The sequence below is a fragment of the Eulemur rufifrons genome, chromosome 8 (genome assembly GCF_041146395.1).
Source record: "Eulemur rufifrons isolate Redbay chromosome 8, OSU_ERuf_1, whole genome shotgun sequence".
NCBI classification, from domain to species: domain Eukaryota; kingdom Metazoa; phylum Chordata; class Mammalia; order Primates; family Lemuridae; genus Eulemur; species Eulemur rufifrons.
Window position 1 is genome coordinate 111,722,869 of NC_090990.1, and position 16,253 is coordinate 111,739,121.

Below are 16,253 nucleotides of genomic sequence, written 5' to 3' on the forward strand. Positions count from 1 at the left end.
GTGCATGGGAAGAATCAATTGAACTTGCTAACTGAATTGGAGGTGGGAATTGTGGGAACGAGAACCAAAAGTCTAGGATAAAGATAGTGCCACTAGCATTTACAATGGAGACGATGATGTTAGTTTTAAATGTGCTGAGCCTGAAGGTGTAATAACATACTTAAGCGGAAATGTTCAGGACTTGGTTAGGAATTCAGGATCAGAATTTAGTAATCAAATATCAATATAAACATTTGAAACTGATCCAGTAGGAGTTGGAAATATAATTCAATTTGAATCAGTCAAATAAGTCAACAAACATTTGTATGCTTTCTATAAGACCATGTGATATCTCTGAGCAAATGCATATAATAATAGAAGAGCAGAAAGTTGAGGATTTAACTTTGGAACTTTGGGTAATTCTCAATTAGAAGACAGAAAAAAAAAATCAAAACAGAGAGCCAATAAGAAAGAGTGGGAAGTGGGAAAGAGAACCAAGATAACATAAACTTAATAAGGGCCAAAGGAGGAGGAAATTTCAAGAAGGAAGTTAAAGAGAATGAAGACTGAGTAGATGCTGAGAGATCTAGCCCATTGGAGGTAAATAATGTTCCTCATGTGACCATTCACCATTAAATGGTGGGAAAATAATGAAAATTATTTTCTTCAGTTTAATTCAACAAATATTTTTATTATCACAGATGTCACCTCCTTCCATCTCTTGCAAATTGAGTAAGGGTTCACAAAAGCCAGGTCTAGTAAATGTGGTTTCTTGGAATGATAAACAAGATTTGGAACAGGATTGATTCCTAAGAAAGAGCCAAAGAGACATTTCCTCTAACCTTAAGTTTTGGTCTACAGTATAATATTAGAAAATGGGAATAACCATAAGGAGTTACTTCACTCTTTTGAGGAATCTTGCTCAACCACATTAAGCTAGCTCCCGCCTGGCACAGATCATATTCTACCAATAGAATATGATGCTTTTTAAAGATTATTGTTTGGTTGAGGGGTGGGCTTAAAGTTTGGGTCCTATAAAAAAATGACCATTTTGGGGACTGAAATCTTTGAAATTTTGCTGGATATAGATTTTATTCACTTAAGCTCTATTTCCACTTAGGAAAAAAAGTGATCTGAAGTAAAAAGACTAATGTAACTTAGTAACTTTCCTGTTGACCATTAAACTAAATATAAATAGCAACTATAAAGAAAGTAAATCAAACTTAATATCTGCCCATTGGGCAGAACATAGAGCTTCCTTTCAGAAGATATTTAGTTATTACAATATTCGCCAGTTTCACCTCTAAGTTTTAGCTATATGTGGCTCAGCTGCAGTAAGTGTGATCTTTTCACTTCTCCAAATGTCACTGAGCCCTGCTGTCCTTATGTCCTGTAGCTCTGTTCTGAATGGAGTCGGCCCCAGAGGATGCTAAAAGGCTTGAAGTAGAATGTTTGGGCAGTGAAGAAGGAACGTTCTCTAGAGACGGATTCTTACCTCCTTTCTCTAGGAGCTTAATTATTCTTGGAATTTTATTACAGAAGCTGAAAAGGCAATCTACCAAGTACAAGGCAGACAAAACCTATCCTACAACTGTGGCTGCGAGGCCCAAGAATATCAAGAAAAACAGATATAAAGATATTTTGCCCTGTAAGTTCCATTTCTCCCCATAAACTCCTACTTTCTCCCAAATTCAATAACTACTATCTCTTTTTACCCATTTCTTGCTGTCCCTATTCTTAGAACAGGGCATTGGCAAATGAGTTTGCATTATTTATGACTGCAAAAAAAGCATTCATTCAATTGCTCACTCATGAGCATCCATTATTCACAGTGCTAGGCCCTGATTTACAGTAAACCCCCAGACTAAGCCCTCTTAATTATACTATGCCTTTCGTTTGTATTATAGATGATTATAGCCGGGTAGCACTGTCCCTGATAACCTCTGATGAAGATTCCAGCTACATCAATGCCAACTTCATTAAGGTACATTGAAAGGAAATAAAAGCATTCTAAATTTCTCTAGGTACCTAAAAAAAAGGTGTGGGTTGGGGGGCTGGGGGGGGTGGGGGAAACAGGTAAGAACAAGAGGGTATTATCTGTAGTTACCCCACGTAATTTCTATTCCCTTTTAGGGAGTTTATGGACCCAAGGCTTATATTGCCACCCAGGGTCCTTTATCTTCGACTCTCCTGGACTTCTGGAGGATGATTTGGGAATACAGTGTCCTGGTAAATGTAGAGTTGCTTTTGTTACTACTTTATTCTTTAGTTCTTAGGATTAGAGGGGGTAGAGTGTCAGGATGTGTGACTGAGACTTCCTATCTATTAAAACTAATGCTTTTTTTGTTAATTGGTCAATGGAATTTCAGGGTTCAGGTACCAAAACCATGATGTCATTCTTGTTCAAGGAAATAGAAGTTCTCACCTTGATAGGATCATTTGGTAACAAGAATTTACTGATTTGAGTAGAGAAACGGGATGTGGGGACAGAAAGAAGGAAGAATAAGAGCAACATTTTATAAGTTACCAGGATTTCTTTTTTGGTTAAAAAACAAACAGAACAGGCCAGGTGCAGTGGCTCACTCCTGTAATCCTAGCACTTTGGGAGGCTGAAGCAGGAGAATTGCTTGAGGCCAGGAGTTCGAGACCAGCCTGAGCAAGAGCAAGACCCTGTCCTACAAAATATAGAAAAATTAGTCAGGTGTAGTGGCACATGTCTGTAGTCCCAGCTACTCAGGAGACTGAGGCAGAAGAATTGCTTGAACCCAGAAATATGAGGTTGCAATGAGCTATGATGATGCCACTGCACTCTGGCCAGGGTGATAGAGCGAGACTGTCTCAAAAAACAAACAAACAAACAAACAAACAAAACAGAAAAAGAATGATTAACAATTTCTGACTCTGGAACTCATGTATTAACTGCTCTAACTATATAGATGGTTTCTATTTCATGCCCCCAGATCATTGTTATGGCATGCATGGAGTTTGAAATGGGAAAGGTGAGTTACTTTCTAGTACCTGCTGACCTAAAGGTAAGGAAAGAAGGAAAAGGAGGGAAAAATTGGCAGCAGAACTTACCTTAAGTGTGCCTAGGTAAAAATTATGTTATCTTCCTAGTTTTCAGTTTGGGAATGCCACATGACTCTTGGGTTGGTTTTCTTTTTTACTCCTAAAAACGCTTATTATCCATTTTCCCAGTAAACTCTATGTTTTAAAGTAAAAAAAGATATGTTTTTTAAAGTAACAATTACTTTCCCATTTCTAGTAATCAGACACCTTTAACTGCCAGTCAGAGCTTCTAATCCTATGCTGTACAACATGGCATCTACCAGCCACATATAGCTATTGAGCACTTAAAATATGGCTATTGTGACTGAGAAACTCAATTATTTTGTTTAATTCTAAGTAATTTAAATTTAAGAACTGGTACTCAATTCAGTTACTGGAAAATGTGAAGTATGGAATAACTTGGGTATGTGAAAATTTTTCATATGTAAATTCTATGAAATCTAAATGAAAATAAAATATTTTCAGTGAAATATTAGCATCTTAATTGAGATTAGCTATAAATATAAAATACACACTGGATTTTGAAGACTTAGTAAAAAAAGTCAAATATCTAATAACTATTTTATGTTGATTATACGTTGAAACTGTTGTATATTGGGCTAAGATGTTATTAAAATTAATTTCATCTGTTTTTATTTCTTAATGTGACTTTTAGAAAATTTTAAATTACATATATGGTTCACATTTTATTTTTACTGGACATCATTGTTCTAACCTACTGTTGCAATCCTCAGTTGATAATTCTAATCAAAACCAAGGAAACTTGGTATTTCACTTATCTTGTGCAGTTGTTTTAGTAGACGTATAATTTCTATTGGTCCTTTTGAAATTCTGAAAATAGATCAAACATCCCTATTTCCACTCTTTCAGACTTCCAGGAAGTCTGTAAGTTGTATCCTTTAATATTTGTTTTCCCACCCTTGGAGATTCCAATGATACAGGAGTTGAAGCCCAAGGGGGTTAGAAGTACCTAACCTAAGATGAAGGACACAGAGCTGAAGTTGCTTCTGAATGAGGGAGTGGGTTTTATTTCCCGGAAGAGACTAGAATATATGGAGGGAAATCACTACATTTTGCTTTGTGCAACAGAAAAAATGTGAGCGCTACTGGGCTGACCCAGGAGAGACGCAGCTGCAATTTGGCCCTTTCTCTATATCCTGTGTAAGTATAAGGTCTGTTCTCATTATGACTGAGCAAAGGCTCCCAGATCTAGTTTATAGAGAGCCTGTTTGCCTTTGAAATTACTAATATTTTAATCTTCTTCTTCTTAGGAAGCTGAAAAAAGGAAATCCGATTATGTTATCAGGACTCTAAAAGCCAAGTTCAATAGTGTAAGTATAAAACAAGAGTGATAAACTGAAAAGCCTATGGAAATTAGGTACATAAATATATATGTGTGTGTGACTCAGGATGGGCATAAGAAAATGGGGAGTGGTGGAGCCTTTGATGTCCTGAATAAGTCTTCATATTCCAGCGACCTTTGCTGTAATCTGTGCTCCCCAATCAATTCCACACCACAGCATACATGTAAAATGATAATATTTGTAGGGTGAATAGAGGCTAAACAGTGAATAGAGACTGGGGACCAACATGTGAGCTCAGGCTGTCCTAGGCCCTACTTAGCCTTTCTAAGGCAAAGGGATTTAATATATTAGCATGCCAGTTGGGAAGCTTTGGCTTGAACTATTTTCAGATCTACCTCCTCTTGTGAATAGGGCAGATGGGGACAAGCTAATAGTAAGTGACCTGAAGTCACTTTTAATTGTTCTCAGAAAGCACCTGGGCACCAGAGATCTGTAGAGAAGAAAGTAGAATAAATTGCAAAAGGAATACAGATAGATATAACTTAGTAAGTCAGACTAAGGTTAGGTGGAGTCCTAACCTTGAAATCTCTTTTTATCTTGACTATTTTTTATAGGAAACTCGAACTATCTACCAGTTTCATTACAAGAATTGGCCAGACCATGATGTGCCCTCATCTATAGACCCTATTCTTGAGCTCATCTGGGATGTGCGTTGTTACCAAGAGGATGACAGTGTTCCCATATGCATTCACTGCAGGTATGATGCTGTGTATGAGCCTTCTACCTAGAACAAACCAAATGTCAAATTCTGGCTAGGACTCTGTAATTAAAAAGGAAAGGTCAATAGCAGAAACAAACTATAAAGATTCAACCTGAGCATTAAACTCATATTTTTCTGATAAGTTACTTGTGAACAGTACAGCTCTAGATCCTCATGTCCTGAGAAGTTGCTTAGGACCTGTCATGAAGTTCACGGTGGCATAACAAATGTGCTTGGGGAAATGGTAGGCTTTGAAAAGTTTCATTGCCACTAGGCTTCTTCTTCCTCAAATCTGGTGGTGAAATTTTCCAGCTATTGTCAATGATCCACTCTCTACCAGGATACATGCTACCGTGATCTTTCATTTCAGTGCCGGCTGTGGAAGGACTGGTGTTATTTGTGCTATTGATTATACGTGGATGCTGCTGAAAGATGGGGTGAGTTTCTCTCAACAGGTACTTCCCATCTGCTTACTCTATCTGCTTTCAGACTTGGGAATTGTTTGGTTTTTCAAAATATCTATCTTCGTGATTCATCTTTTCTAGAATATATTCACCTATAGACTCACCCTATCAGATGATTAAATTAGTTCCTAAGTAGGTGGTTCTTAAAGTGTGGTCCCCAGACAAGAAGCCTCAGTATCACGTGAGTATCACCTGAGAACTTGTTAAAAATGCAAATTGGCCCCACCCCAATGGATTGAATTAGAAACTCTGGAGGTAGGGCCCAGCAAACTTCAGGTGGATCTGATGCACGCTGAAGTTTGAGAACCACTGCTTCAAATTACATAGTTACCCTTCCTTTCTGCAAACTGCTTTAGTAGATGGATTCAACTCACCGTAATCAAACTTTGTGTTCCAATCTATAAATCACTTTTAATGTCTAATAGGAAATGGGAAGTTTAAAATATGGGCTTTAGATTTATCTGTCAACTTCTTTTATTTCATAAAACTCTCAAGCTTGCTCATCCACTGAGCCCTTGTCCTTCATTATTTCTTTAGTTTGAGACATTTAATTACACCATGTGAAATCATTCTGAAGAGTTTTTTCACTCTTTTCTAGGGAAAACACCAGGCTCTAAAAAACATATTGCAAGTGATAAGAAACCTCATTTGTTTTAAAAATGCATTCTTTTTCTGTTATTATCCCATGTTAGGAGAGCAGATGTCATGGAAGTACAAGATTATGAAAAAGTGTCAATAACTTTAACAGAGGATCAAAAAGAATAAAACGTTTTTCCCTTTTATTTGATAGATAATTCCTGAGAACTTCAGTGTTTTTAGTTTGATCCAGGAAATGCGAACACAGAGGCCTTCATTAGTTCAAACTCAGGTATGGACTATGGTGAATGGATCAGAACATGTGTCTGAGCCTTGTTCCATCTCTGTTTAATGGTAAGGCATTGAAAAACAGCTGAGGAGAAGAGGAGGCAGCGACGTGAAGGGAAAAGCGGAGATGGGAGTTGTGCAGCTATAAGCCAAGGAATGCCAAGGATTGCCAGCAACCAACAGATATTGGCAAGGGGCATAGAAGGGTTTTCCCTCAGAGCCTCTGGAAGGAATCAACCCTGCTGACACTTTGCTTTCAAGCTTCTGGCCTGCAGAACCGTGACAGGATAAATTTCTGTTGTTTGAAACCAAAAAAAAAAAAAAAAAAAAAAAATGGCCAGGTGCGGTGCCTCATGCCTGTAATTCTAGCACTCTGAAGCAGGAGGATTGCTTGAGCTCAAGAGTTCGAGACCAGCCTGAGCAAGAGTGAGGCCCGCCCCATCTCAGTTAATTTAAAACAAATAAACAAATAAACAAGAAAAACAGCTGACTGCTCAGCAATAACACTAATTTACTTTTTTTTTTTTTTTTTTTTTTTTGAGACAGAGTCTCACTCTGTTGCCCGGGCTAGAGTGCCGTGGCGTCAGCCTAGCTCACAGCAACCTCAAACTCCTGGGCTCAAGCAATCCTCCTGCCTCAGCCTTCCGAGTAGCTGGGACTACAGGCATGTGCCACCATGCCTGGCTAATTTTTTATATATATATTTTTAGTTGTCCATATAATTTCTTTCTATTTTTAGTAGAGACGGGGGTCTCGCTCTTGCTCAGGCTGGTCTCAAACTCCTGACCTTGAGCAATCCACCTGCCTCGGCCTCCCAGAGTGTTAGGATTACAGGTGTGAGCCACCCTGCCCGGCCACTAATTTAAGTGGCTTAAAGTCCATTGCCATTTCTTCTAACTCTGAATATCCCAGCATTTTGTGTCCATCCCTTGTCCTGGAACAAATTCCTTTCATTCCTTAAATTTTACTGCTTATTCATAAAATATTAAGAAACCAACATAATATTTCCTACAAAAGATGTTAAAAATAATTCAACAAGCTGTTTGACTTATTAGAAATAGCTGGATCATGTTAACTGGAAATTTTGTAGTAATAAAATTCATCTCTGAAACTGCAGAAAATCAGGAATTTGTAATTTCTACTTCAGGAAGTGGTAGCAGAATCTGTAGAATGCAGTCCATATGCTCATCTTAGGAAACACTGAAAAATAAAAATAAAATCAACCATATACCTATTACCTATGGAGAGCCATTGTTACTATTTTTGTATAGTTCCTCCTACTCCTTATTGTATGCATACTTTAAAAAAACACAATTAGAATTATACTATATTTACATATCAAAATCTTTTAACCCATCCAAGATTGCTCATGCCTGTTCACTCCATTAAGGAATGTTCTTCCCTTCTCTTCTTAGCCCAAATCTCTCACTGTCTACAAAATTAATTTCACCCATGTTTCTATAGCAATAATTTTACCCACATTTCTAAGTGTTCTTCATCTTTAATATAGAATTAAGCATTTATTCATTCATTCATCAAATATTTATTGATGTTTATATGTAACAGGCAATTTGCATAATTTGTAAGAACTACTTTTTACTACTTAAACAGCAAGACCCTAAAGTGTTTAAAACACTTACAAGTGAACCTGCACATAAGTTTAGAGATAAAACAATTGACAATGGCAGTTCAGATATTTTAATTTGGAAGTTGTGAAATGAAGGGAAAAAATAAAGAGCTGTTATAAACCTATCTGTTTGGCCTACACAGGTTTTCCACTAATAGCTGGTGGAAAAAAATAATTTTTTTTCATGTGTGACTGTAGGTGTTTTCTATATTCAACCTGTGAGGGGAAAGTTTCTGTGAAATGACAGCATTAACTAGTTTAGTGCAGTCAGACTTGAAAGAAGGCTGTTCCATGTAAATGCATAAAGACTCCAGGAAGTACGCAACCTAGTTATACAAACTGTAATACTCAATTCATAAAACCATACCCTATTTCAAAAAAATTCCATTTCAGGCCTCCTTTTAAGAGTTGGAAGGGAGTTGAAAAAGCCTTCACAGTTTGGCATTATCAACGACAAATATCTTAACAGTTGTAGCTGCTTTTTCTGACACTACTGTAACCAGGAAATGGCACTGTAACCAGATGAATGCTTCCTGTCTGATTTTTCTCTCTTAAAAAAATTAAAGAGTATACCAATGGCAGTGTTGGCTGATAGAAACTCTGCATTGTTTCCTGCTAAATTATCTTTGAAAAAAGTTGTTCTTTATTTGTATAAGATTGTTTATAAAGTATCAAGGAAAACCCTGAATAGATCCATTTAGATAAAAATTAGATCCAAAATCAAGTGTTTGAGCAGGTACAGAGGCAAAAATGGAGTGGTAATAACCCATAAACTGTGTAATAGAGGTCTCCTTTCTCCATGGTGAAATCCTTTTATAACCACAAAATTCCAAACCTTATTCAATGGTTTACTTTTCTTTGGTATCTTTATTATGATGAAATTTCAGCAATTTGATCTAAGTACACTAAAGTAAGGGTCAGAAGATTCAGTTTCTAAACCAAGTCCTGTAAATTACTTCTGAATGACCTTGGACAAACTGTCTATAAATAGCTCTAACAACCTACCCAATTTATAGAGCAACTGGGGGGGCCAAGTTAAAGAATACATGTTAGGCTGGGTGAGGTGGCTCATGCCTGTAATCTTAGCACTCTGGATAGCTAAGGTGGGAGGATAGCTTGAGGTCAGGAGTTCGAGACCAGCCTGTGCAAGAGTGAGACCCCATCTTTATTAAAAATAGATAAATTAGCCGGGTGTGGTGGCGCATGCCTGTACAAGTCCCATCTACTTGGGAGGCTGAGGCAGGAGGATCGCTTGAGCCTAGGAGTTTGAGGTTGCTGTGAGCTAGGCTGACACCACGGCACTCTAACCTGGGTGACAGAGTGAGACTCTGTCTAAAAAAAAAAAAAAAAAGAATACATGTTGAAGGTATCTATATATACACCAACCACTATGTACCTTTTTCCAGGAAAGATGTAGGTGGCTTACTAAAAATGCATCCAGGATGCAATAAAATTTTTTAAATGTGAGCAAGGAAAACAGAATTAAAGGGATGATGGTGGAGGGAAAGAAAAGTAAGAAAGTGGGGTTATTAATAGAACATAAAGACACATTTCTTAAGATCCTTGTACATTAGCTAGAAGTATATCAAATATTTAGCTATTTCTAGTAACCTAAAAGTGCTTTGAAATTTGAATTGGGCTACACAAATGTAAGGCATTGTTATTAAGTTTAATAGCTTAAGTTGATTGTCCTTTTGGGTCTATTATGTCAGGATTTGATTGGTGTTCGTAGTCTTGAAATCTGGTTCTGTAGTTCACCATGGTTTTTTTTTTTTTTTTTTCATTTGTTCCTGTTTGTGATGCTCTTCAGGAACAGTATGAACTGGTCTACAATGCTGTATTAGAACTATTTAAGAGACAGATGGATATTATCAGCGATAAATACTCTGGAACAGAGGTAAAGTTTAAAATAGGTATTATGTCAAGAATTTTTTTCATATTTGCTTTTGTTCAAGGAATCTCAGATTATTTGCAGGACTTGTCTATTGTCACAACTAACTTGGGGTGTCAGATGAGTGTAGGGCTACATCGAAAATCTGAGGAGAAGGACAGATTAATCTGATGTAATTTAACTTAAAAAATTAATATCTTGGTTGACCTATTAGATACACTTTTCAGCTAAATTTAGAAACAACAGCAATAAAAGAGCAAGCACATATTCTGTTCCCATGTTTTAGACAGTTGTGTGAGGAGTTAGAAGTGAGCATGATAAATATAAAGTTAGTCATAATTGAGCGATTTTTCAGGTTATACCAGCCTTATTTTGATTGTAAATGTCTCACTGAATTTTTTAATTTAAAAAAATGGTAAATAAAAATTGTATGTATTTATGGCATATAACATGTTTTGATATATGTATAAATTGTGGAATGACTAAATTGAGTTAATTAACATAGCCATTGTCTCACATACTTATTATTTTTTGTAGTGAAAACATTTAAAATCTACTCTCTCAGTAATTTTCAAGTATACAATATATTGTTAATAACTATAGTCACCATGTTGTACAATAGATCTCTTGAACTTATTCCTCCTAGCTGAAATTTTGTATCCTTTAACCAACATTTCTCCAAACCCACCGCCCCTACTCCTCGCCTAACCTCTGGTAACCACTATTTTACTCTCTGCTTCTACGAATTGGACTTTTTTAGGTTCCACATGAGTGAGATCATGCAGTATTTGTCTTTCTGTCCGGATTATTTCATTTAGCATAATGTCATCTAGGTTCATCCACGTTGTCACAAAGGACAGAATTTCCTTCTTTTTTTTTTAAGGCCGTATGGTATTCCATTGTGTATATAAATCACATTTTCTTTATCCATTCATCCATTGATGAACACTAAGATTGATTCCATGGAATGAACATGCAAGGAACATGGGAGTGCAGATAGCTCTTTGACATAGTGATTTCATTTCTTTTAGATACATACCCAGCAGTTGAATTGCTGGATCATATGGTAGTCCTACTTTTAATTGTTTGAGGAATCTCCATGTTGTTTTTCATAATGGCTATACTAATTTACATTCCCACCAACAGTGTACAAGTGTTCCCTTTTCTCCAATATTTGTTATATCTTGACCTTTTGATAATAGCCATCCTAACAAGTATGAAATGATGTCTCATTGTGGTTTTAATTTGCATTACTCTGATGATTAGTGATACTGGACATTTTTTCATATACCTGTTGGCCATTTGTATATCTTCTTTTGAGAAATCTTTTCAGGTCTTTTGTCCATTTTTTTTTTTGTGAGAGTCTCACTCTGTTGCCCCAGCTAGAGTGCCGTGGCGTCAGCCTAGCTCACAGCAACCTCAAACTCCTGGGGCTCAAGAAATCCTCCTGCCTCAGCCTCCCAAGTAGCTGAGACTACAGGCATGCGCCACCATGCCGGCTGATTTTTTCTATATATTTTTAGTTGTCCAGCTAATTTATTTCTATTTTTAGTAGAGATGGGATCTCACTCTTGCTCAGGCTGGTCTCGAACTCCTGAGCTCAAACGATCCACCCGCCTCAGCCTCCCAGAGTGCTGGGATTACAGGCATGAGCCATCATGCCCAGCCTTTACATTTTTAAATAGATTTATTTTTTTCTTGCTATTGAGTTCCTTATATATTAATATAACCCCTTATCGAATATGTGGTTTGCATATATTTTCTTTCATTCCATAGGATGTCTCCTTTTTTTTAATAATTGAAATTTTATTAGTTGAGGATCAGTACATAGGCATTTCAATTTGCAAACAATTTTTAACATACATACTGAAAATCCAAAAAGCCACGTATTGTAATTCTTTTTTAATAGTTATTCCAGTGTCTTTCCAGCTTAAAATTGGTGGCAAATTCTCCTTAAGAGGATATCAAGTACCACTATCTTCATATGTTGATAAGCTGTTACATAAGTTTGACCGATGCACAACTTACATACATTACACGCACAAATTTTCAATCTTTCACAGCACGTTAACAAAGTTACTAGGAAAACAAAACTACCATGACCAAAGATGTTACAGAGTACCCACAGTTCTGACAGGGAGAGCCATGATCAAGGAGTGGTTTTCTTTAGGAAACAATTCTACTAAAAAACAACATGGGGCTGGATGTGGTGGCTCATACCTGTAATCCTAGCACTTTAGGAGGCTGAGGTGGTGGGATCGCTTGAGGTCAGGAGTTCGAGACCAGCCTGAGCAAGAGCAAGACCCCATCTCTACTAAAAATAGAAAAAATTAGCTGGGCATGGTGGTGCATGCCTGTAGTCCCAGCTACTGGGGAGGCTGAGGCAGAAGAATTGCTTAAGCTTAGGAGTCTGAGGTTGCTGTGAGCTAGGCTGATGCCACTGCACTCTAGCTGGGGCAAAAGGGTCAGACCCTGTCTCAAAAAAAAAAAAGTTTCTAGAGCTACTAAAAGAACTTCCATTTACAAAATAGTTGATAAACATATTAGTCCTCTGGATTGTACAAGAAGGGAAACAGGGACCACTGATAAGACATGGTATATGATATTAATCAGACTTGACTTCTTTCTCTCCTGCTTCATCAGAAGCTAGACATTTGGTTGTAGTTCCTCTGGTTTCTGCAGGCAAATCTTTAGTTTCTAGGTTAGCCACTTCTGCCTGTTTTCCCTTTGCTTCCCTTTTCACTTTTGTTTGCATTTTTTTTTTATCTGAAGATTTATCCTTTCCTGCTGCCTTTTTTGGCTTCATTTCTACTTCTGCAGGAACAGGTTTAGCTGACAACCATGCTGATCTCCTCTTGGGCTCTTCTTTCACTGCCCCTTTGGCTGAGCTGACCTTCTTCCTGGGCGTGTTGGCCATGGAGAGGAGGCGTGCCGGGTGCCAGAGAGCTGAGAGCCTTTGTAAAGCTGGGCTGCCCGGTCGCTTGGCTGTCTCTTTACCCTGCATTATTGAATTCTGAGAATATTTTGGAATATCCAAAGGATTTTTAGCTGAAGATCTAAGACTTAAAAACTATTATTATTTGGCCAAATGCATGCCAATTTCAAATTGTCGAGAGTTCTAGAACATGCTATTTTGATCTGTCACAAAAACTGATGTTAAATACTGTGTAATAACAAAAGTACTAGGTTCTGAACAAACCTTGACAAGACAAAATTGCTGATTTACCTTCATGTAACATATACATTTCAATTTTTAATATCATATTTTTATTAATCTGAAAATATTCACTGAAGTTCTACTATTTTCGTGGCATTAGGAATACAAAGTGTATAAGACATGACCCTGATCATAAATCCCATCATCTGAATGCTGAGACCTCAGCAAGATGGGTGGGTGAGGAAAGGAAGCAAGCCAGAAAAACTGTTGGGGCGAGGGAGCTAATTAAGGAATCTTACAGTTAATGTCAACTCCAAAGAGAAACAATATAGTGAAGGGCAGCATAATTGCTAGGAATTGTTACTTATTTTACATTCATGGCTATTTCATTGGCCAGTAGTCCCAGAATAATATTAAATAATAGGAGGAGGTTAAAATTAAAATTAAATTAAATTAAAATCTAATTTTAATAGGAAAATAGGAATGATTCTGGTGTTCCACTACTAAGCATGATGCTGAAGATTGGAGATATTGATTTTTTTAATTGCTTGAAGAAAGAATTCATTGATTTCTATTTTCTTAAGAATTTTTTCAGAAAGAATGTTGAATTCTATCAGTTGCATATATTTGCACTTATGGAATGATCATGAATTTTCTCCTTTGGCTTATTAATGCAGTCGTATTATTGGGTTATTTTTTTTTCTTTTTTCTTTAGAGACAGGATTTTGCTCTGTTGTCCAGGCTGGAGTATAGTGGCACAATACAGCTCACTGCAGCCTCAATCTCCTGGGCTCAAGTGATCCTTCTTTCTTTAGCATCCCAAGTAGCTGGGACTACAGGCTCATGTCACCACACAGCTAATTTTCATTTTTTGTAGATATGAGGTTTTGCTATGTTGCCCAGGATGGTCTCAAACTCCTGGGCTCAAGTAATCCTCCTGCCTCAGCCTCCCAAAGTGCTGAGATGAAAGGTGTGAGCTATCACACTCAGCCAGGATGTTCTTTTAATGTGCTCCTGGAGTAAGTGTGCTAATATTTTATTTTAGTTCCAGCAAATGTCAATACTCAAATTTAGCCCAGTAGCAGTGCCATAGTTCCAGACAGCTGGGTTGTTTGGAGTGGGTCCTCAACCAGTAAATGAGAACATACAAACATGGCTCAACCCCTCACAGGGGAAACTAGTGAAAGCTAGTCATGGGGGACTTCTACTTCCAAGAAGATCTAATATACATACTTTGCCCTATTTCTCCCATAAAATGCAACTAGAAATCCTGGACATTGCATATTAAAAAAAAAAAAAAAGAAAAAAGAAAGAAAGAAAACTCTGAAGAGTGGAGAGAAGAAGGCAGACCAGTTAGGGCACTTGGGACCTGAGGAACAACACTGTGGCGAGTTCCCTGGGTTTTCTTTTGCCTCACATATCCCAAACTCGGTACTAAAAATACCAACCACCTAGAAATGCCAACAATGTAGACAAAAAAGGCCCAACAAAAGCCTGCTCTCTCTAGCCAAAGAACCAGGAAAGGGGTAGCCTATCAAGACAAAATACTTTAAGACAATAATTGCTCTACTCCAGTCATCACCAAAGAAAAAGCTGGCCCCAACCCCACCCATGCCAGCAAAAGCTGAGTGGGCAGCCTAGACTTCCACTCTCACAAGGCTGTAATGAGTTACCCCAATACCCCTGCTGGGGTGGTATTAGAGAAGGGCAAGTAGAGAGCTGGGACTATAACCTCCACTGGTCTGGAGGGAGGTTTCCTACCCTGCAATATCAGTGGAGACCATGTAGGGTAGCCTGGTCTTCCACCTGGCATTAACATGACACCCTAATGCCTCCCCACTGAAGTAATATCAGAAGAGGATAAGGAGTTTACCACCATCCAGTGGTAATGAGGCCACCCCTACCACAGTGTCAGTGGAGACCACACGGGGAGCTTCCCTCACAGTGTCTTCCCTTGAATGTCAACAGAGGCAGAGTGAAGAACCTGGTGGAGGTAGAGTCTACCTGGTAGTAATGAGGCAGCGCTCCGAACGCCTTTCCCTGCCAGAGCAGTATCAAAAAGCCCCAGCAAAACAGGGAAGCTTTAACTAAGACCCAAAGTCTCATAAAAATGTGAAAATAGGCCGGGCGCGGTGGCTCACGCCTGTAATCCTAGCACTCTGGGAGGCCGAGGTGGGCGGATCGTTTGAGCTCAGGAGTTCGAGACCAGCCTGAGCAAGAGCGAGACCCCACCTCTACTAAAAATAGAAAGAAATTATATGGACAGCTAAAAATATATATAGAAAAAATTAGCCGGGCATGGTGGTGCATGCCTGTAGTCCCAGCTACTCGGGAGGCTGAGACAGGAGGATCGCTTGAGCTCAGGAGTTTGAGGTTGCTGTGAGCTAGGCTGACGCCACGGCACTCACTCTAGCCTGGGTAACAGAGTGAGACTCTGTCTCAAAAAAAAAAAAAAAAAGGTAACAATACTATCCAAAGTGATCCATAGGTTCAATGCAATCCTTACCAAAAGCCCAGTGGCATTTTTACGGAATTAGAAAAATTCATCCTAAAATTTCATGAAATCCCAAGGGACACTGAATAGCCAAAACAGTCTTGAGAAACAAGAGCACTTCTTTAGCAATTTCAAAAATTACTAAAAAGCTACAGTAATCAAAACAGTGTGGTACTGGCATGGTATAGACTACAGACCAATGGAATAAAATTAAGAGCTTGGAAATAAACCTTCACATATGCAGACAATTGATTTTCTATTTTTTAAATTGTTTTAAGCATGTTTTTAATTACTCATTGAAGCATTTTTATCATGGCTGCTTTTAAAATCCTTATCAGATAATTCTGATATCTGTCATCTCATCATTGTCACCTATTGTCTTTTTCTTAAATTCAGTTTGAGATCTTCCTGGTTCTTGGTGTGGTAAGTGATTTTCAACTGAAGCCCGATATTTTCACTTTTTTTTTTTTTTTTTTGAGACAGAGTCTCGCTCTGTTGCCCGGGCTAGAGTGAGTGCCGTGGTGTCAGCCTAGCTCACAGCAACCTCAAACTCCTGAGCTCAAGCGATCCTCCTGTCTCAGCCTCCCGAGTAGCTGGGACTACAGGCATGCACCACCATGCCCGGCTAATTTTTTCTATATATA

At 38.1% G+C, this 16,253-nt stretch overlaps 1 protein-coding gene and 1 pseudogene across 1 annotated transcript in view; one reads left to right on the forward strand and one right to left on the reverse strand.

The window, feature by feature from the left end:
* PTPN22 (protein tyrosine phosphatase non-receptor type 22) overlaps positions 1 to 16,253 on the forward strand; it is a 62,319-nt gene that overhangs the window by 23,184 nt on the left and 22,882 nt on the right. Inside the window, exons 3-12 of the mRNA XM_069478953.1 lie at positions 1,519 to 1,627; positions 1,887 to 1,963; positions 2,113 to 2,208; positions 2,940 to 2,978; positions 4,138 to 4,209; positions 4,320 to 4,379; positions 4,967 to 5,109; positions 5,483 to 5,549; positions 6,367 to 6,444; positions 9,878 to 9,964. Of these exons, the coding sequence (XP_069335054.1) occupies positions 1,519 to 1,627; positions 1,887 to 1,963; positions 2,113 to 2,208; positions 2,940 to 2,978; positions 4,138 to 4,209; positions 4,320 to 4,379; positions 4,967 to 5,109; positions 5,483 to 5,549; positions 6,367 to 6,444; positions 9,878 to 9,964 (828 nt within the window). The remainder of the gene's footprint in view (positions 1 to 1,518; positions 1,628 to 1,886; positions 1,964 to 2,112; positions 2,209 to 2,939; positions 2,979 to 4,137; positions 4,210 to 4,319; positions 4,380 to 4,966; positions 5,110 to 5,482; positions 5,550 to 6,366; positions 6,445 to 9,877; positions 9,965 to 16,253) is intronic.
* LOC138389137 (non-histone chromosomal protein HMG-14 pseudogene) lies at positions 12,564 to 12,962 on the reverse strand (annotated as a pseudogene).